This window comes from Canis lupus, chromosome 24 (genome assembly GCF_048164855.1).
Source record: "Canis lupus baileyi chromosome 24, mCanLup2.hap1, whole genome shotgun sequence".
Lineage (NCBI taxonomy): Eukaryota > Metazoa > Chordata > Mammalia > Carnivora > Canidae > Canis > Canis lupus.
The window spans coordinates 26991146-27013357 of NC_132861.1; the positions used below are offsets into that span (position 1 = coordinate 26991146).

General features: G+C 33.6%; 1 protein-coding gene across 7 annotated transcripts in view; it reads right to left on the minus strand.

Annotated features, from left to right (window-relative positions):
- The window catches only part of GLRA3 (glycine receptor alpha 3), a 207014-nt gene that overhangs the window by 163442 nt on the left and 21360 nt on the right, over window positions 1-22212 (minus strand). For 3 of the 7 annotated variants that reach the window (XM_072796036.1, XM_072796037.1, XM_072796031.1), the window contains exon 2: window positions 7045-7172. In XM_072796036.1, coding sequence (XP_072652137.1) covers window positions 7045-7172 — 128 coding nt within the window. The other 4 variants (XM_072796032.1, XM_072796033.1, XM_072796035.1 and 1 more) reach the window with 4 other exon arrangements.

Consider the following 22212-nt stretch of genomic DNA (forward strand, 5'->3'; position numbering starts at 1 on the left):
AGACACTCAACTGCTGAACCACCCAGGCATCCAAACAACTTAGCAATTGTTAATCATCCAGTATTAACTATAATCACAATGCTGTGCATTAGATTCTTAGACTTTATTCAACTTCTCTTTGCAAAAAGTTAAAAAAAAATATGGTTGGAGAAAACAGAGTTCTGATACTACATTAAAACTAAAGCTGTCTGTATTTTGGCATCTGAAGGACTGAAGGACGCCAGACCATAGCCTAGTTGACACTCAACACTCATCTAAAGCACAGTTCTGTTCAGGGCAGGAATGTCTCTGTCAGATTTCCTTTTCTAGTGAGAAAAATAGCAGCAAATCATCTCCTCACACACACACACACACACACACACACACACACACACTGCCACCACCAGACAAAACCTGTTATCGGCACCCAAATCAACTCAATCTTTCCTGAACTACAGAGTATTTCTATAACATGTAAGAAAAGTAGCAGCCTAAAGAGAGGGAACAAGATGAATAAACATAACTATTCCTGCAGGAAGAGAAGAAGGATCATCGGGCAGAAAAGAATAACAGAAGAGGTGAAATGCATGAATTAAGGCATTAAATAAAAAGTTGAGTTAGTGCAATGGAATCTTATCATGTCATTTTTGTAAAAGGCAATTTTTTTGGAGAGTTTGCTTTAAAGAAGTACAAGTGTACATAAGAGCTGTTGAGGCAAGGAAGTGCTGCTTTTCATCACTAATATATTTAGACAATTGAATTTTTTTCCCAGTTCAGGCACCTGTTTCTTACTACTGTTGTAAACAAAACAGCTAAACATACAAAATAGCACCTGCCTAGCAACCTGTAACACAACGTCTGAGATGTCACATTCAAGGAAAATAGTTTAGGATAAAGAGGACTGTGAAGATACCAAGACATAATCGCAGAGTTAACATCTTCTGACACACTCCAAATGACGCCAGGTATAATATCAGAGTCATTTACAGAACAAATCTGAACAATCCTCCCTAAATATAGAGGAAAAAGACAAAAGGGTAAAGGGTATGAGTGGGAGTATGTTAGACACAGATGAAAAAAGATCAGATTTTTTTTTTAAATAAAGAGAGCTGTTTTGGAGAATAACACAGAGCCATACTTTAAAAAAATAAGAAAAATATGAATAGTTAGAAAAAAATAGTCTACATATAAGGAAGCAAAAATCAAAATAGGATTTTCAGTTTTTTTATAATAGTAAATGTCAGTAGGCAATGGCACAATATCTACAGACTTTGCAGTTAGAATTCTGTAGCTTGATAATTGCATAATGTTACTTTCATGTCAAATGTATAAACAAGAGATTATTGTATAATACTATTCAGTGATAAAAAGAAATGAGCTATCAAACCACAAGGAGACATGGAGGATCCTTAAAAGTATACTGTCATTCTGAAAAGTCTTCACACTATAGGATTCTACCTATATGACATTCTGAAAAAGACAAAACTCTACAGACAGTAAAAAGATCAGCGGTTGCCAGAGATTTGGGTGGAGACAGAGAGTGACATTCATAGCTGAAGCACAGGGGATTTTTAGGGCATTGAAACTTCTGTAAGATACAATAATGATGGTTATATGTGGGTTATTCATTTTTAAAAACCCACATAAAGGGATGCCTGGGTGGTTCAGTGGTTGAGCATCTGCCTTTGGCTTGGGGCCTGATCCGAGTGTCCTGGGATCTAGTCCCACATTGAGCTCTTTGCAGAGAGTCTGCTTCTCCCTCTGCTTATGTCTCTGCCGCTCTCTATCTCTATCATGAATAAATAAATAAAATCTTTTTAAAAAACCCACATAAAATGTATAACATAAAATGTATAACACAAAGCGTGAACTCTAATGTAAACAATGGACTTTAGTTAATAATAACACATCATTATTAACTGTTGCTGAATAATTAATAGTTCATGTTAATTCATCAGTTCTAACTAATGTACCATACTAATGCAAGACCTAAACAATAGGGAAAACTGTGGTGGGTGAGAGAGATGTGGAAATTCTCTGTACTTCCCAATTGATTTTTCTGTAAACTTAAAACTGCTGTTTAAAAAGTCTAGAAATTTAAAAAAGGAAAATAAAAAAAGATAGAAAAACCAGAGCTCAAAAAGTGTATCTATCAACTTACTCCTATTCTGAAAATGAAGGAAAAAAAAGGGTATTTTATTCTATCTGTGTGTGTGGAGAGAGAGGAATAAAACTTGAATAAAAAAGAAAAAACTTGAAAACTAAAAGAAGTGTGAGATAAAAATATGAATTCAAGAAACTTCTGGGGGTCCTCCCTTAAATCATTTGGCCCTCCAAGTTGGTGGTAACATGATAGGATCGTGTGTTGACCACTGGCTCTACAGGCTGTGTGGTCCAGGCTATAGTGAGGTGTGCTCTCTCTCCCAAATGGAAGTGCCTCTTCCATTTCTGCTTTCCCCAGATAGGAAGAATTCTAAAAAGAAAGGATTTCAAATTCCAGGGAAGAAATAGTGTTGCCTGACTATTATTTTCATCTTTCAAAGTGGAAATAACTATTTCTACACATGTCATTCCTGCTCTCTAAGACCAAATTTTTGAAATAATGATTTGTGCAAAACTCTAATATTTGTCGAAGGATTAACAAGTTTTGTGACATTTGGAGCTTTACTTGCTAATTCTTTTTAGCAGGCTCTCAGATTATTTATTTATTTATTTGTTTATTTGTTTATTTATTTATTATAGGGAGGTGGGCAGAAGGAGAGGGAGAGAGAATCTTAAGCAGGCTCCATGCTCAGTGAGGAGCGCAAAGCAGGGCTCCCTTTTACCACCCTGACAACATGACCTTGAGATTATTTATGACCTGGGCTGAAATTGAGAGTTGGATGCTTAACCAAATAAGCCACCCAGCTGCCCCTACTCAGATTATTTCTAGATCTTATTGTTATTATTAAGTGTATTCTTTATAATAGTTCAAGAAATCATTATATTAAGCAGAACTAAGATATGACCTAGATTTGGAATTGTTTTTGTACTCAAATTATACTAAAGGCAAAGAGATTTCTTTTTTTGAGAAACCTGATTCTTATCAAAATTTAATATAAGTTATAAGCATTCTGAAGAGGAAGAGAACGATTGAATAATACTGAACAAGAAAGATAATGTTTAGTGAGTTAGGCATTTAAATGTTTTAATTTCTATCAATATTTATTATTATAAGTAGCTAATAGTTATATTTAATTTAATTACTAAGATAATTTTTGATGGAAGAGGCTGTCCTATCTATGCTTGGTGCCAATTTAAGGAGTTTTAAGATAACTATTTATTCCTACTTTTGTGTGTTATATTTTAATAATTTATTTAAAATATTTAATCTTAAACAGGTCAGATTTTTTTTTAAAGGTATAGGTTGTTTTAGAAAAAATGTGACAAAAAAATACAAATTGGGGGATCCCTAAGTGGCTCAGCGTTTTAGCATCTGCCTTCAGCCCAGGGGGTGATCCTGGAGTCCCGGAATCGAGTCCCATGTTGGGCTCCCTGAGTGGAGCCTGCTTCTCTCTCTGCCTGCATCTCTGCCTCTCTCTCTCTCTCTCTGTGTGTCTCTCATGAATAAATAGAATCTTTAAAAATATATATAAATAGTATCATAATTTACCTTAAAGAAAAATGTCTACATCTAGATTTTTTTGTTTGCAGTATATAAAAGAACAAAGTCAAAGTAACATTTTAATAAAGTCAATTTATATTGTTTCATAGTTGTTCTCCACTATACTCTGTAAGATACCTCGATGTATATGTACTTGTAAAAACAATCATAAATTTGAAATCAGTATTCCAGAAATAAATTTCATAATAATTCATTTGAGCTGGAATAGTTAACATAATTTTAAATGTTGATATTTTGAAAGGTGAAAATACTATCACATTAGTAATATACTTTGTATTTCACTGAGATTGAAGCTAATGAAATTGAACATTCTCACTTATTCTCTGTAAATTGTCTGAGAGGATCAATACTGAGATTTTGTTTTTCTCTCACAAAATTTGTAAATCCCTGAGAGAATAAACCCCCGAGAGGTTTTTTCCGATGCTTTTATATTCTGAATACACTTGCCCATTGCCTGAGCAATTATCCAGGTAAATCATCTTCTACTTACAGAAATAATAGAAATAGAATAGAAATAGAAATAATTTCTAGTAACAAAAATGTTATTTTTATTAACATTTTAATCTATGAAGATGAGAGGACTAAATCAATTAAGTTATTGTAATACATTGTTACATCTGTTTTGGCGAATTCCCACCCCTATTGTTTTTTTTTTTAAATAAAATTACTTAATTTTGCTTATTAAGGAAAAAAACAAGAGCAGACTAGTGGAATATCTGCTACTGATATTCATGTCTCTAAAGCTTTAGAGTATTAATTTCTTGTCTTTGACAAATTGAGAGGTGGAGTATATATATAATACCCAGTTTAAATTAGTTTATTTGATTAGCTAGGTAAATTCCTTTTAAAAAAGATAAACAATGGGAAAAACAATCAATATGGCAGGTGAGGGAGACATGTATTTTTAGTCTTGTGAGCTACTACACAGAAAAACTGAGTGGAATGCTACTAGAACAGTTTCTCCACACGTTTTATGAGCTTCTTCCTTAAAGAGGGGTAGTGGGTCCCTAGGTACCTGACAATAGAAGGGCTGACCTTCCTTTCTGTCTAATCATCTTCTGACAGATCTTGGATTTAGTTTGTTAGTATATAAAACCTCAAAAAATATTTAAATATATTTTATTTATCTCCAATATTAGGCAATGAAATGATGGTCAGATTATCATTTATTTTATTCAATGAAATGACACTGTTGAATGTGCCTAATTTGGGGAGGAGGCTGTGAACTACCCCAGAGACAACAACATTTGACTCTAGCGAGAGGTGAAAAAACAAGAGTGTTAGATAAGAATTAATCCATTAAGGTATCCTTTTTAAAGACTGACATGATTTATGGTAATCAAATGAGCATCCACTTGCTTTTCTGATACTCAGAGTATAAGATATCTTGAAAAATCTTAAAGGAGAGAAATCCCCCCTCCCCTTTCTTTTCTATTCCTTTAAAGGCACTGGGAAGTAAAAATTGATTCTCTATACACAATTAAAAAAATATATTAACTCCTAAACTGGGTTTGGTTATCAGCTAGTTTTTAGAAGTATATTTTTATTTAAAAAAATCAGCACTTATTTTAAGAAAGACCAAATCTTTTCAGTCCTTTCCCAGCCTCACACATAAATAGAAATATTAATCACATTTAAGATGATTTAAAATTTCCTTTGTTAAATAATTGAAATGATAAAATAAAAGTAAATTTTCCAAGAGAGTAGCAAAGGCACAGGTGCTATTTTGTGGTGACTCACCTGCATTTTTATTAAGATATCCATTGAGTCTGTTTATGTGATTTTTAAAAATGTTCACATACATTTAAAAACTGAGTACATTTTCCTCATTAGTTTTCAGTGAAAACAAAGCAATACTTCTGAATCACTGAATAGAATCACCATAATGAATCCAATAATTACTGATTATGTTTCTTGCTGTTTACTGATATGACAACTGAATATTTTTCAAGATCCATTCAAAGTTAGTTTTCTACCTAATGTCAGGGATACTGCTTTTCCTCATTTTGTAGAAGATCCTCATAATGCCAAAAACTCATTTCATTTGTGTATTATATCTCTTAAGCTGTACTATTTTCTCACAGCTTACATTTAGTGTTTTCCTCTCATGCAGTTAAAAATATTTATGGTTGGGGCACCTGGGTGGCTCAGTTGATTAAGCATCAGACTCTTGCCTTCAGCTCGGGTCATGATCTCAAGGTCATGAGATGGAGTACCCCCCTACAGCCTGGCACTGAGTATGGAGCCTGCTTCGGATTCTCCCACTCCTTCTCCCTCTCCCTCTGCCACTCCCACTGCTCATGCTCTCTCTATCTTTCTAAAATAAATAAATAAACAAAATCCTAAAAAAATATATTTATGTTCAAAAAATATAAAAATAAAATAAAAATATTACAGTCAAAATGCTTAAAGACAAATCAAAGCATGCAATCTATGGGTCAAAATCATTTTGAAATTGAAGCAATTCATAATTTTTACTTAAGAATTATCAACATCTTTTACTCTTATTTTTTTTCTCCTGCTACCCATTCTTGGCTTTTATTAGTTTTTCTAAACAATCCTTAAACAACTGCTAAGCAATTCTTTTTCTTTTTTCTCCCATAAAAACAAATTCAGGGAAAATAATTATAGACTACATTGTATTTCCTTTCTCTTTTAAGAATGAAAATAGCTTAACTGAATCTCATGGAAACGGTAGGTATTCTTATAATTTGGATCATTTTCTTTTTTGAAATAGAATAATATCCCAGAGATATTAAAGAAGTATGAGCATGGAAGTAGCTTTCCAATCTTTTACCCTAGGACATATCATGGTTCTGAATAATCTACATAGGACCTGTATAAAAATGTTGCTTATCACTATATTAAACAGAAGATTAAAAAAGAGTACATATGCATTGGCAATTACACTCTTTCCTATAAATTTAGGTAAAACATTTGGTAGATGGAATAATTTTTTAAATGTTATCAGTCGTTTTTAGTTATCCAGACCCTTCCCAGTACAAAAATTCAACAACTGTTTGATTCCCCACAACATAGAGTCTTGCTGTGGGGAACTTAAAATATGGTTATTACCAGATTTAAAGAAGCTTCCTTTCCGGTGACTAGGAGTTATTGTAGAAATATCTACAAAAAAATAATTTCCTAAAATGAAGCATCATGACAACAAGTATTATAACAAAGAAAGACAAAGAAACACTATTGGTCCAAAGAAGATAAATTCAGAGAGCTATTAACATGAGAATAGATTTTTTTCTCTCAAGACATATCTATGATACCACAGTACTTGGAAGATTACTGGAAATTAGCATGAGAATTTTTGGTGGAATTAATCTGAAGATTTATCTTGTTAAAGCATATTCAAAACACATTTCACATAGAATAGTAAACAGAACAATTACCTTTAAAGTTGGGTCTAATTCTTGCATCATATCCTGATGTTCTCCCCATTAATTTATCCAGAAAGTCAGAAGGTGACATTGGAGCACTTCGAGATCTTGCACTGTCTGTTTCCTTTGTTGCAACCAAGCTATAAATGAGAACATTCAGATTTTACCAAAAAACGATAACAAAGTCTTCCTAATAATTGTCACCATAAATAGCAAATAAAAATGGTAAGCAAAAATACCTTTTAAAACAAAAAGGAAAACTTTCTCTACTATATACAGTGAATGTTATCATAATGACAGATAGGTCTTTATAGATCTACAGTCAGTATTTATTAGGTTTCACATGTATTCAGCCCAAAGATCAGAGGTGACATTATTTTGTGGTAAATCTGGAAATAAAGGCATTTCCAAATTAGTAGGCTTTCAAAATTTGTATTTACCCAAGTTTGACTTCTAATTGTAATTTTTAGTTAAAAGTGTCTTAGAGATTCAGGCATAAGAAAAAAAAAAGAAAATTAAGCTATGAGATATAATTCTTACTGCTCTTATTGAAGGAAAAGCATCATCTTTCAAGTTTTGCGAAATCTTCTCAATGGTAATAAAACTTCTGTCCTACAGATTAAGCAGTAATGTTCTTTTCTTCAATTAGAGGCTTCCTATATTAGTAACATACCCAGTTAAATTCATTCTGCTTTCACTTTGTATCATTCATCTACAGCACCTTTTATTCGGATCTAAAATTTGTGCATTAAGATTGAGAAATCAAAAAAAAAAAAAGATTGAGAAATCGCCATCAATGTGATCAGTGCACCTGGTTATTATACAATAAGAATGTGTGTCCAGGAAAGTAAAGAGTACTGTACATTTTTTTCATTCAGACATTTTCTGCTTCATGCAGCTGCTCATCCTAGAAGCACAAAAGTGTCGCTGCACCCCATCCAGCTCCTCATTTACCTAGGCTGGTCCACAGAAGGCCAGGGTCTGCTTGTTAAGATCAAATAATTCTTTTTATCCATAGAGCTTTGCTCAGGGAAGTGCAACAGACTTCCTGAGCACACATGTGTTTGAAACTGATATATTCTAGCTGATGTTACTTCCTGGAGATTGTCAGTCATCAGATCCTCCCAGCTCTGTCACTCAACTCAGAGCATTGCCAGGCCCTGAGCCTCTGTGGTCACAGCTTGAACTCAGCAGTATCAAATTCCTCCTGCCAGAATTTTTAATAAGTAGTGAAAATGGGTCTTACAGCCATCACTGTTGAATTGTCTACCACACACAGAGGCACAATTTTAAAATCCAATATCAATCATAATGTGAGATTGATGTTTCTGAAAGTGGAGGATCACAGCTAACAGCATCCATTAACTATTGTGCAGCTCCAAAGTTTCTATCTAGTTCTGGACATTCTAAGCTACTTATCAGCCCAGCGGCTCTCTTTCTGACTCTCATGCTTTTTGCCTGACAAGAAGTTTCTCTTCTCCCTATTATTTTGGCTCCACATTATTTTGTAACCTTTTACCTCTGATTATTACTGGTCAGTTGAACTCCCTGTCACCCAGATCTCTGAAAAGTTTATTCCAATGTAATAATAATGGTGATGACAATGATGCTGATGATATCATAAAAAGACCATTACATTCTCAATAACTCTAGAACTTCTTTCTTCTACCATCTGGTTTTAAGTAACTTTCACCTGTCCTCTTAAGTAGCATTTCCTCATTTCCCATAGCCCAAGAACTCTCATAACTACAGATTTCTGCTTCTAAACCATTCCCCACATTTCTTTTACAAAATCCTTCCTTTTGGTTATCAGAAAATAAACTTCTACATTCTCCTAACAACAAATAAACCAATTTACTTTGACCTGAACGAATTATACCCTTTGCTTCACCTTTTAAAAAACAATAGAATACTATGTATGCTAAACTGACAATCCCTCACATTTTGCACTGCATGGGGAAGATAATTCTAGATTATCCAAATTAGCCCTGTGTGCAATGACCTGTATTTTTATAAAAGAGGCAGAGGCATATTTGACTACACACAGGAGGGGGAAGGCACTGTGACCAGAGAAGCAAAGAGTATTAGAGTGATGTGCATAGCCAAGAAATACCAGCAGTCAACAGAGCCAGGAAAAGGAACACATTCTCTCTTCTAGAGCCTCTGGAGGGCACTCGGTTCCTACTCACACCTTGTTTTGGTCCCAGTGAACTGACTTTAGACTTCTGGCTTCCGGAACTGTGGAAGAATAAATCACTGTTGTTCGTTGTAATTGTTAATAGCAGTCATAGGAAGTAAGCACTAGCCTTCAACTAAATGAAAATGAGTTTTTCATTTAGTTATTCCACTTTTTTTTTAATTTTTATTATATACGATAGTCACATAGAGAGAGAGAGAGAAAGAGAGAGAGAGAGAGGCAGAGACATAGGCAGAGGGAGAAGCAGGCTCCATGCAGGGAGCCCGATGTGGGATTCGATCTCGGGTCTCCAGGATCGCGCCCTGGGCCAAAGGCAGGCGCTAAACCAATGCGCCACCCAGGGATCCCTATTCCACTTTTTTGTTGTTGTTGTTATTCCAGTTTTCAACTCGAGAATTGCTCTTTTGTTCTTCTTTGTATTTTCTATCTCTTTGTTGGTATTTTGCATTGCAGAGATAATTATTATCATACTTTATTTTTAGTTCTTTGGACAGAGGGCTCTAGTTTTTTAAAAATGTATTTAAAATAACTGGTTTAAAGTCTGGGGCACCTGGGTGGCTCAGTGAGTTAAGCAATTGACTCTTGATTTTGGCTCAGGTCATGATCTCAGGGTTGTGGGATTGAGCCCTGTATCAGGCTCCAAACCCAATGAGGGGTCTGCTTCTCTCTCTCCCTCTGCTATTCCCCATCCTCTCTAACATAAATAAATAAATCTTTAAAACAAACTAGTTTAAAGTCTTGTTTAGTAATTCCACTCTCTTTGCTTTCTCAGGGAAGATTCTGTTGATTGCCCTTTTTTCCCCTGTGTATGAACCATACTTTATTTTCTTTAAATATCTCATAATATTTTTACTGAAAATGGGACATTTTAAATAATATAGTATGGTTACTCTCTAAATCATATTCTCCCTCCTTCCTAGGGTTTGTTGCCACTGTCTGTTTTTTTGTTTTTGCTTTTTTTCTTTAATTGGCTTTTCTGAACTAATTCTGTAAAGTCTACATTCTTTATTGTGTATGACTATAGAAATATCTGTGTGAGTGGCTTAGAAATCACCTAAAAATTGGACAGAGATTTTCTTAAATTCCTAAAACCAATAAATCCCCCAGTATTTTCTGGAGGCTCTGTGTTTATGGGGTCACACCTTCAACACTGAGTCAGCAGTTGACAACTCTGCCTTCACCTTGATTTGCCATTTGCACAGGGGTTCAAGGCCAGCCAGTGTTCAGAACTTAACGTCCTCTCAGGTCTTTCCTGAGTATGCACACAACTAACTCTATGTATATTAGTTTGCTAGGGCAGTCTTAACAAAGTACCACAGACCGAGTGGCTTAAATGACAGAAATTAATTTTCTCACAATTCTGGGAGCTAGAGGACCAAGACCACATTGTTGGCAGGGCTAATTTCCTCTGACAGGTCCCCTCCATGGCTTGCAGATGGTCCTCTTCGATTTCTTCCTCTCTGTGTGTCTGTGTCCTAATCTCCTCTTCTTAGAAGGACACCAGTCCTTGATTAGGACCAACCCATAGAACCTAGTTTTATCTTAATTATCTCCAAATAAAGGCACATTCTTAGGCATCAGGAGTTAGGATTTCAACATATGAATTTTGAAAGGATTCAGTTAGGCCCATAATGCTGGGCATGCTCACAGCCCCATACATATATGTAGTCTTCTAGATACCTAGAAATGTGTGGGCTTTTCCAAACCCCTATGGGCATATCAATTCCATTGCTTTTCCTTTTAAGCTTTTTGGTTAGTCTATTGTTTGCTCCCACTGTTACTGCCTCAGGCACCTGTGAAATTAGAACATTGCCTCTAAATGCTTTTGACAAATATTCCCAGGAAAAAGACTTATGCTGAGTGAGCTCCAAGTTAGGTCTAAAGGAGTCTTGCTAATGGAGTCTTCCAGAGAACCTCCAGGCAGGTCAAATAGTGACAGTTCTTCAACAATGAGGCTTTAAATGAATTCAAACTCCTTCCTATCCACTCTACTAGCTTCCAGGTTGTTGGTTTTTACTGTAATTAGAGGCCATTGGTTTACAATGCTACCATGGAGCTAAGTAAGGAGGACAAGAATAGGATAAGTTATAGCCACAAATCCCACTATTCTTACCAAGATTCAGCTATTTTTCTTGATTAAACTACTTCATATATTGCTGCAAATCTCTGGTGAAATGCCAGAGTTCTGAAAAAAATTGGTTGTCACATTTTTTGGTAGTTTCTCACTGCTTTTATGGTGGAAAAGATTTAAAGACGTCTGTAAAACTGAGAGAACTTTTTATTTTATTTATTTCTATTTATTTATTTTGAATCTAAAGTTATAGTGCATTTTTATTATGTAAAAATATCCTTTCTCATGTCAAATGCACTTAAATATCTGTTAAATATTGAAACAATGAATTTTGAGTTCTCATAATTTATTAGGTGCAAAGCACTGTGCTAAAAAGCTAACATACATAGAACACAAATTTGAAGTTTTACAGTATTCATAGTTCAATAGATTACTCTGTTTTGGCCCATCTGAAGTCTACAGAGAATCCCTGAGAAGTATTAGTGAGCAGGAGCTGAAAAGTGAGGTTATAGTGAAGAGAATGATTGGCTCCCTTCTTCCTACCACTGAGAGCAAAATCGTCATGCTTTGTAACAGGGATTCACAACCAAGTTTTGCAGAATGATGCTTGTAAAAAATGAGAAAATTCTGAGCAGAGAAATTTTCCAATTTTATTAGTTATGTTCCTTTCAATGACATAAGAACTATCCAAGTGCTTAGAGACAACTGATTTTATTACTAAAGATTCACAATTTTAACTCAGAAGGAATTATTGCCCACAAAACAACATGGAGTAATTGGCTGAAAAGCACCTTTCCATCATCTATCCCTTTTTTCTGAAAGGCATAGAGGCTATGGATCTGGGAGATCATGACCTGACGCTTAACTGACTGGACGCTTAACTGACTGAGCCACCCAGAAGTCTCTCTTTCTCTAACTTTTAGTCAATATTGTCATCTGTACAAACATGTTTTAAAACTTTTTTTTTTTTTGAGTTGTTAAAATCCAGGACAGGAGGAGGCAGTGAGAAGACTTATAAGATTAATGTAGAATGAATTTGGGATAAGAAACTGTTTATTAAGAAATTCATTATTTTTGTCCAAATATCTATCAATAAAATAACCATAGTTATAGCAAGTTACTAAGGTTCTTAGTAAATTACTAATGATCAATACTTTAGAAAGAAGCAGCTTTGAAATTGTTGGAAGTCTTCTATTTATGAACGTCTCAAATCTGTTCATTCGTCTGCCTCCCACACTTGGCTCTTCTTTCCTCTACTGCACCAAGTACTGTATTTATTATCTTTACTATTTATTATATTTACTACTTATTCTTACTTCTTCTTAACTATTTACTATTAACTCTTCTTGGCAACTGTGTGTGGACTCATATACAGTCCCATCAATAAATATTTGTTCCAGCTAAGTATTTTATGTATTCTTATTTGTATAAAGACAGGCTACTTGAAAGTTCAGAGACTTCAATTTCTGAGATACTTGCAGAAACCTGCTTTCTTAAGATTTGAAATAAAATATCAAAATTTGGGGCATACGGGCAGCTCAGTTGGTTATGCTTCTGACTCTTGGTTTCAGCTCAGGTCATGCTCTCCTGGTCAAAAGATTGGCTCTATAATGGGCATGGAGCTTATTTAGGATTCTCTCTCTCCTCTCCCTGTACTCCTCCCTGCCCTGCTCATGCTCACTCTCTCTCTCTCTCTCTCTCTATATATATATATATGATTATATATATCATATATATTAAATATATATAATTGTATAAATATATGATTACATATTAAATATATAATCATATAAAAATAAAATATATCATATAAAATCATATGATGATGATATATATGATTATATATATTAAAAATTGTAATTTAAAAAATCACAATTCATCAAAAACATGTCCCTTTCTCTCCTCTTCTCTTCCCTTTGTCCTCCTCAATGAGATAAGAAAATAAAACATCTACTTTTGTAGGACAGAAATAAAAATTAAATATGGATGCTTTTAAGATGAATTTAGGATAATTTTCATTATCTATTTACCTCTGCTAAATGCACCTTAAAATTGAGAAAAAATATGAAAAACATAGGTGGGCAACATAAAGAGAGTTTGAGATAAGTCTTGCTCACAAATCTCCATGCATCTATTTTTGTGAATTGATTTGCACAGAAGAAAGGGTGACTTGTGGGGAATAAATCAATGCCCAGACTCCTCAGGCTCAGGGTATGATGGAGAAAAAAGAGCTTATCCTCTATTTTATGGCTCCACAACCACTCTCATGGGGCTATAGTTCTTTGTGAAAAAAAAAATTTCAGTTACTATTAGGAACTTTGTGAGTTTTAAAAATATAAGCAATTGATATCTGTTCAAAAAAAGCAGAATGGAAAAGATGTGCATTCTAACCATTTATTTATGGCTTCAGTCTCATTAAGAGAATTAAAGAGAAACTGGGACATCTGGGAATATGTGAAGTTTTGAGTATTTCACATGAAAGCATTCTGCCTTATAAAAGGAATCATTTTTTGCCATGAAGACACATGCAGTGAAGCAGGCTTTAAGTTGATAGTTTGATGGTACTAATTATTTTAAAAGGAGACCATAGTGAAGGAATATAAAAGGACTATTGTAGCATACCTCTGGAGACTCTGAAAAATAACTAAAAATTAACAAGGCACTAGGATCTTGATTCTTGCTACTGTGAGCAATATGCCAGTCAAATACGATTATCATTTTAAAGTTATCTCATTTCTGAACTCATATCTGCAGTTTGGTGGGACCTAGGCTATTTTAATTTATAATAAATATGATAAGTATTATAGTTGCTTCCTGATCTCTCAAGCATATATACATGATATCATTTAATTCTCATAACAATGTTGCAGGTTAGATATAACAATCCATGTATTACAGGCGAAGAAACAAAGGTATAAAAAGTTTTATTGCCAAGCCACTTAAACATTAAATGTATAAAGCAATATTTTAAACAAATGGAACTTTACACTGAAAACAACTAGTTTAAAACAAATCTACATTGAAGAGCTAAAAATACAGTAGAAAAAAACATGGCTGTGACCTAAGATAAAAGAAATTCACAGAAAGGAGCCAAGTATCCAAGAGCTGCATTTCTCAGGGGTGAGAATAAACTTGAGTGGTGCCTGAGTAGTTTACAATCTGTGTAAAAGTTCTGAAAGCTTTATGGATTTATGGGGACAAACACTGTATTCCAGGACTCATTCAAAGGATGAGCTCTTATAAGTGGCTTTAAGATCTCAAAGACATTCTTTGAGTAAGAATGAACCAGAAATGTAGAGGCCTTAGCAGGAGAGTAGGCATAGCTTAGAATCATCTCAATTTCTGAAACTAGAATAAATTGATCACAGATTGCTGGCAACCCAGCTCCCTAATAAGAGCAAACATAAATCAAACTTACATTCCCATACACACTTGTTCTTTTTTCATTTTTTTTCAAACTTGGGTAATGGCAACTCCATTTCTCTTTCCATTTCTTGGGATAAAAATCTTTGGTAACCTTGCCTCCTCTTCTTATTTCACATCATATCAATCAACTTGGCTCTACCTTCTAATTTAGATCTGTAATACAACTACTTCTCACCATGTTCTCTTCAATGCCTCTGGTACAACCTAACTTCTAATTACCTTTATGATCTAAGCTTAAGTATCATTTTCTCAAGAAATCCTAACTATTCGCTCTGATTTTGTAAAACCTTGCTAAAATATTTCCTACATTTGTGCTTCTTGATTAGTAGCACTTAATACAATTGCAATTGTCATTTTAATAGAATTAATCAATCAATGTCTATCTCCTACTTTTTTGGATCTATTACTTAAGCAAATCATGACTGTTCCAAATGTTTTAATAGACCCAGAAGAAATCCAGATCATCCAAAGTAATAACTGAACAAATATTTTTGAAACAAATTAACTAAATATAATGATGGAGAGGTCAAACATTAGACTATGACCCTCCAAGTCTAGCAGTAATCATGCCTAGAGTATGTGCTTAACACGAGAGAGGGTCCAACTTTCCTTCTATCCAAGTTAGGAGTAATGCTAACAAATAACCAAAGACAATCTTAGAACAAGTATTTAGAAATAGAAAAAAATCAAGATATAGAAATCTGCAAGACAAACTTAAATCATCAAATCATGAAATCATCACTTAATAGTAGAACTGGAAGGTTGTAAATTGGAATATCATGGTGATATTGCAGTTATGTCTACATTCAGTGTTTACATAAATTAGTGCTTTTTAGAGTCTATGGTGTCTCTGTTCAATACTTGCTAGTTGTTAGTGATAATTACATGTTGTTTGTGCATAGAAGGAGGATTCCATTTAATAGTAAAAATACAAACAGAGGATTAGATAATGCAATCATTTGAAATGTCTTAACTCTAATCTTTAAACAATCTTTTTTATCTACAAAATTTATTTTTGTCATGAACTTATTTTTACTAGACACTTGTAGAATGTTGTGCTCAAAATTTATGCTAATTGTTATAACTTCTATGAAAACTTCTGCTATAACTTCTATACACTGTTTATCCTCATGAGTAATATTTTATTTCTTTATAATTTTGGCATTAGCTTATTTCAACTGAAAGAACTAAAAGGCCATAACACAGTTAATTAACTCACTGATTTGTAGCTCCTTAATGACTTATTTATTTTAAAGAAAACTAATTAAGTGCTTCAGAAACATTGGAAATTACTTAGAATAGACTTAATAGTTTTTGTTATGTGTTCAGTACACAGGATAATTAAATGGAAATCATCATGGTACAATGGCTGAGGTTCCAGATGGATAGTCAGGAAGCTTTTATTCCAGTTTTGTCATTAACTAATTGTTTTGTATTGGGCAAGACAGATATTCTTTTACCAGTATTGAAACAGAGACTTTAAGTGGCACACATTTTTCATAGATAAGTTTAGTAAAGCGAATGACACAATCTATATATATGTTTCAAAAAATGGCCAAGTCTTTATGCTAAATTTTGGACTTTGCATTTGATACCATGACTCCTTTGGTTAGGGATATTTTTAAGTGAAATAAGAGAAATTCACTCAAGCTAATACATAAAAAGGCCCTGAATTTTGTTATAATAGTATTCCATGATACTCAAGTGTAGAAAAATACAGGGAATCTTCAGGAAAGATTGAGCAGCATAAAAGAAAAAGATATGATTGACCCATCATAGTTCATGGATTCAACTTATGGTTGAAACTACTTTAGCTGAAGAGGTTCAAAGTCACATTGCAAATGTATAGTTGTAAGGGATTCAACTGACACACTAGTTTGCTCTTAAATAATTAAATTCTCATTCAGAACATTAAGTCTTTCAGAATTAAACTATTGAGTGAATAAAGTAATTTTTAGTTTATGCCATTTCTTGTTTAGCAGTTTGGTTTAAGTTTTGGTATTCTAGCCAAACTTTAAATAATTCAAAAGAAGTCTATCAAGTTATGTAAAAGTCAGTGAAAATTTCTAGGAGGAGGGGCAGTTGACATGGTAGTCCAGAATTTCACACAGGAAAAGACTGAATGGATAGATACAAGAGAAAATATCTCAGAATTCATGGTGTCAATAAAAGTACCAGAGACTAAAAGAATATTAATGTGTCTGGAATAGGGTCAAAGAGTGTCAATATTAATAACAAATGAGGCTGGAGAGTTGTAGGTATCAGATCATGAACCCTCTTATAGATCACACATTGACTTTTGCTTAAAGCCCCATTTGGAAACGATTCCGGTGGTAAAGGTGAAAGCTGAGGGTAGTTTGAGTAATTTATTTTTTTTTAAAGATTTTATTTATTTATTCATAGAGACACACACAGAGAGAGAGAGAGAGAGAGAGGCAGAGACACAGGCAGAGGGAGAAGCAGGCTCCATGCAGAGAGCCGGACGTGGGACTCAATCCAGGGTCTCCAGGATCACGCCCTGGGCTGCAGGCGGCGCTAAACCGCTGCGCCACTGGGGCTGCCCTAGTTTGAGTAATTTAGATAGCAACAGAGTTGGAGAAGAGTAGAAGAATCTAATAGATATACACAAAATCCACAAGTTTTATGATGGTTTGGTACCAAATGTGAACAAAAAGAACATCTCAAGCATAACTGTGATGATTTTAAAAATATTTAATCAAGGCTTTCTTTGACACTCCTCCCTTCCAAGGGTAGAGCCCAATTTTTCTCCTGTTGAATATTCCCTATACAAAGTGACTTCATGATGGCACATGAATTCTGTAGTTAGGTCATACATAAAACATTGCTCTTGCCATCTAGCTCTCTTTTGGATCACTCACTTCTCCCAGCCACTCAAGTAGCTACATGGGAGAAATTGAGGGCTTCCAACAAATAATTCACCAAATTGTTAGTTATTTGACTGAGCCACTTTGAAATCAGATTCTCTAGCCCAGTCAAGCCTTCATATGACTGTAGCCATGGCTCACATCTTGACAGTAATCTAATAAAAGATCCAACTTAAGCTGTTCCCAAAATTTTGATCCACTGAAAATTTGAGGCTAATAAGTATTTGTTGTTGCTTTAAGTCATTAAATTTTAGAATACTGTGTTATGCAGTTAATAGATAAGTGATATATTGAGTCACCTTTTTGGCTTGAGCAACTATATATATGGACATATCATTCATTGATACAGGACAGAGTGAAAAGGGGAACTAAATTTGAAAGTTATAATAATGAGCTCAATTTTGGATCTGTTGAATTAAGGATGTTATGAAATATCTAAGAGAAACTTATCTCCTATGATATGTTCTCTATATTGAGAAACAAAAAATTGCAATGGTATTTTACTGGATGGTTTCTTTGAAAAATTTTAATAAGCATGCTGGCTTTTAAGGGCTTTCATACTAGCCATTCCCTCTGCCTAAAACAGTCTTTTCTGGATAGCCACATTAATTGCTACCTCACCACCTTTAAGCCCTCACTCAAATGACACTTTCTCCAAAGGTCTAACTTACTTAGCTAAAAATGTCTTCCATGTCACATTTTCTCTTTTCTTTCTGCTTTACTCTTCTCCATAAAACTTATTATCTAACATATTATTTATTTTACTTTATTTTGATGCTTTTCTCTACTAGATGGTAACTTCATAAAAACAGGTATTTTGCTGTTTGCTGCTGTATTCCTGATACTTGGAATATTGATTGGCAAATAGGAGACCTTAAGTAAATATTTTTGAGATAAATAAATAAATAAATAAATAAATAGTACTTGAAGTATGTCACTAGAGGGAAAAATACTATATATTTCAAACCAAGAAAATCCTGTGTAATAATTAAAATAGGTTGATATGGAACTCAGAAAACTAACAATAAATCATATAATTATAATATTATCTTATTTTCATAGAAGTTGGATATTCAAGAGAGTAGTTCAAATAGGGTTATATTTTTCCAGTGATGCTATCTGATAAAGTTAGTGTTCAACTCTTTCAATTTTAGTGTAGCTCCAGAGAGCAATAAAAGTACCCTTTATTTGATTTAGAATATCACTCTTTGGAAAGTAGAGCACATAGAATCTTTGTCTGGATAAAACTTCATATTTCCTCTCTGAGTAAAAATGTCTTCCTTAAAAAGATTAAGTGAAAACATAGCAAAGACTTTCCCTGAAGTTCATAATTCATGTTCTTCTTCCATTGTAAACATTTTTGATAAGTCATTTTTTAATCTGACAAGTTTAATGTTATTTAGGCATTTATAATAATTAAGTTTAAAATTATAAACTTAAAGCTTGTAGCTGTATACAGATATATCATTACACTAACAGTTGCATGCATAAGCCTTTCAGCAAAACTATGTTTAATTCCCCCAAATGACAATAAAAGCAAGTTTTTAAGATCTCAGAATAAACTAAACAAAAAAAAAAAATCAAAATTTTGATGGAAGAGTAAAATAAGCAAATTGTCAAGATAAGACAAAAAAAGAATTTGTTCCTCAATATTTTATTTTATATATATAACCATATGTACGTATATGTTAAGTATATGTGCATATACATGTATATGTACATTTATATACATTAATATATACATATTTATATATACATATATTTATATAGGCACATATATACATACAAAAAACATATTCTTGTATTCATTTAATTGCTTATGTGCAGTAAAAAGCAGTTACCTAAAACTCTGGATGCAGATAGAGGAGAGTACCAATAAAATCTATACCCAAGGAGTTCATGTTATGATAGAAGAAACACAATAAACAAACAAAAAAATGTAAGTAATAATGATAATTAGAAATTGTTCTATATTCTTAGAAGATAGTCAATATGATGAAACAGAAAATAATGAAAGAGGACATATGGAATGGATAGTCAGTAAAGACTTGCTAAGGACTTGAGATGTGAGTTGAGTGTGAAGCAGAAGGACGAATATTCAAGTAGAGGGAATTGCTACTTCAGACTAATGGTCAATAATCAGTCAATAATCTTTTGGCAAATAACCTAAACTTGATCTCCTATTTTATAATATAAATATAAACAAATTTCAGATGAATTAAAGCTATAAATGTAAATATGTAAATAATTAAAATATTTTAGCACAGTTTAATAGCATTTATTTCCCCCTTTTGCAAAGTCCAATTAAACTAATACCAAATGACAAAAGAAGTATATACTGAAACTAAAATACAACAGAAAAGGAGATTCAGCAAATTAGAAATTCCTACAAATTTTGGAAGGTGAAAAGAGGAAAGAATAGAGAGGTAGGTGAAGAGGGTGGGAAATTTTTCAAAAATGGATAAAAACAAGTATTTTCAAAGTGAGTGAGCTGTCTGAATTCAACAGAGACAACTATGCCTAGAGCCATTGTTGTAAAACTGCCAAATATTAAGAATTAAGAGCAGATTCTGAAAGATTCTGAAAGAAAAAGTAAAATGCAAGATTAGACTGGCTTTAGGCTTTGAGGCTTTAGGCAAAGCCTAGTATTTAGTATTTATATATGTTATAAAACATCAAGAAAAAACTTTCAAAGCTCTGGGTAAAAAATTATTTTTATTTTGGGCAGCCCAGGTGGCTCAGTGGTTTAGTGCTGCCTTCAGCCCAGGCTGTAGTCCTGGAGACCTGGAATTGAGTCCCACATCAGATTCCCTGCATGGAGCCTGCTTCTCCCTCTGTCTGTGTCTGTGCCTCTTTCTCTCTGTGTCTCTCATGAATAAATGAATAAAATCTTAAAAAAATATTTTTATTTCATATTTTCAACCTAGCATTTAAGCCAATATGTGAACCAAGTTAGCAGTAATGAAGCGCCACAATACAAGGAATTGAATAGTCTACCTGCATTAATGCTTTCTTCGGAAAATCATTGAGACTATACTGCAGCAAAATGAGGGAGTAAACCAAGAAACAGAATCCTAGAAGGAGCTGATAGAACTTAGAAAGTAGTAATGTGATTTATTCAGATAACATCTGTGCAGAAGGCCTCAACAAACCAACAATATAGTTTTGATCAGAAGAAGAAAAAACTCTAGGAAGGCCATTTTGGTGTGGGGTGAGTGAGGTTTGGAAAATAGTGTGTAAACAAAGCCATAAGATTAAGAGGGAAAAAAAAATGAGTCTTTAAAGAAATATTTAATGTAAGTAAAGACAAAAAAAAAAAAGAAATTAGAAAATTGAGGGGAAACAAAATGTAAAACAATGACATAAGGATATTATTTAGATGTATGGGTATGGAAATAATCATCAGAATAAGGAAAATACATGAGCATTTAAAAGTGGTTGCTCTCCAGAAAGAAAACTAGGTATGAGGAAGATGGGATTGAGAATGCTATGAACACATCTGAGCTCTCTGCACTACATAATTTCAAAAATTCATATGAAAATTCTACCTTGAAAATAATCTAAAAGATTGGAAATATGTAAAAAATTGTTTAAAACTTATCATAAATCAGACAAAATGAAATCCTTAAGGGAAAGGCAGATTTATTTAGTACTCACACTCACTCTTTTTCTTTATTAAATATCTCCTGAAAATGTACAACATACATTGTTATGAGGGTTTTGGATTCAGCAACAAACAAAACAAAACAAACTCACTGATTCCAGTGAGTTTACATTCTAGCAGAATGGAATATAACAAGAAACATAATGGATTAGTAAATTACATGCTATTTTAAAGTAATGAAAAATTTAGAGCACCGCAAATGATATTCTAGAATGATAGGATATGGGGTGGAGGGAGCTGTTAAAATTTTAAATATTCATTGAGAATGTGAAACTTTATCAAGACATTAAAGAAAGTCAGGGAGTTGGCTACCTGAGTATCTGAGGCAAGGGTATGTATTCCAAGCAGAGAGAACAGTGATGACAAAGGCTAAAGCCAGGAACAGGATTCACAGAACAAAAAAGAACTAGAACAGAGTTAGCAGGCAGGATAATAGTGAGAAATTAGATCAAAGGGTTGGATGGAACATCAAATCATGTAGGGGCACAAAAACCTTTATATGGAATTTGGCTTTTATTCTGAGTGAAGTGGATGATTTTAAGACATTGAGTAGACATTGGTTTGCCTTTCTTTCATAAAGAATCACCATGCATAATTAATCTGTTCAATATGTACTAGGGTGGGGCTAAGGATGGTTGACAGACACTAGTTAGATTATTGTTACAGACCAAGTGATGATGGCTCAGACCAAGCTGCCACACTGGAGGTAAGATGTGATCATATTTTGGATGCATTTGGAAGCTTGAAACAACATGATTTTCTGACAGATAGGAGGGAAAAAGAGAGTGGTTAAGGATGGGTCCATGTTTTTTGGCCTAAGTAACTGGAAAGATACATTTGATATTAACCAAAAAGGGGGAAATTGTGAGTAGATTAGGTTTGGGGCAAGAAACTGGAGATTGGGAGCACGTGCAATTTGAGATGTCTATTTGACATC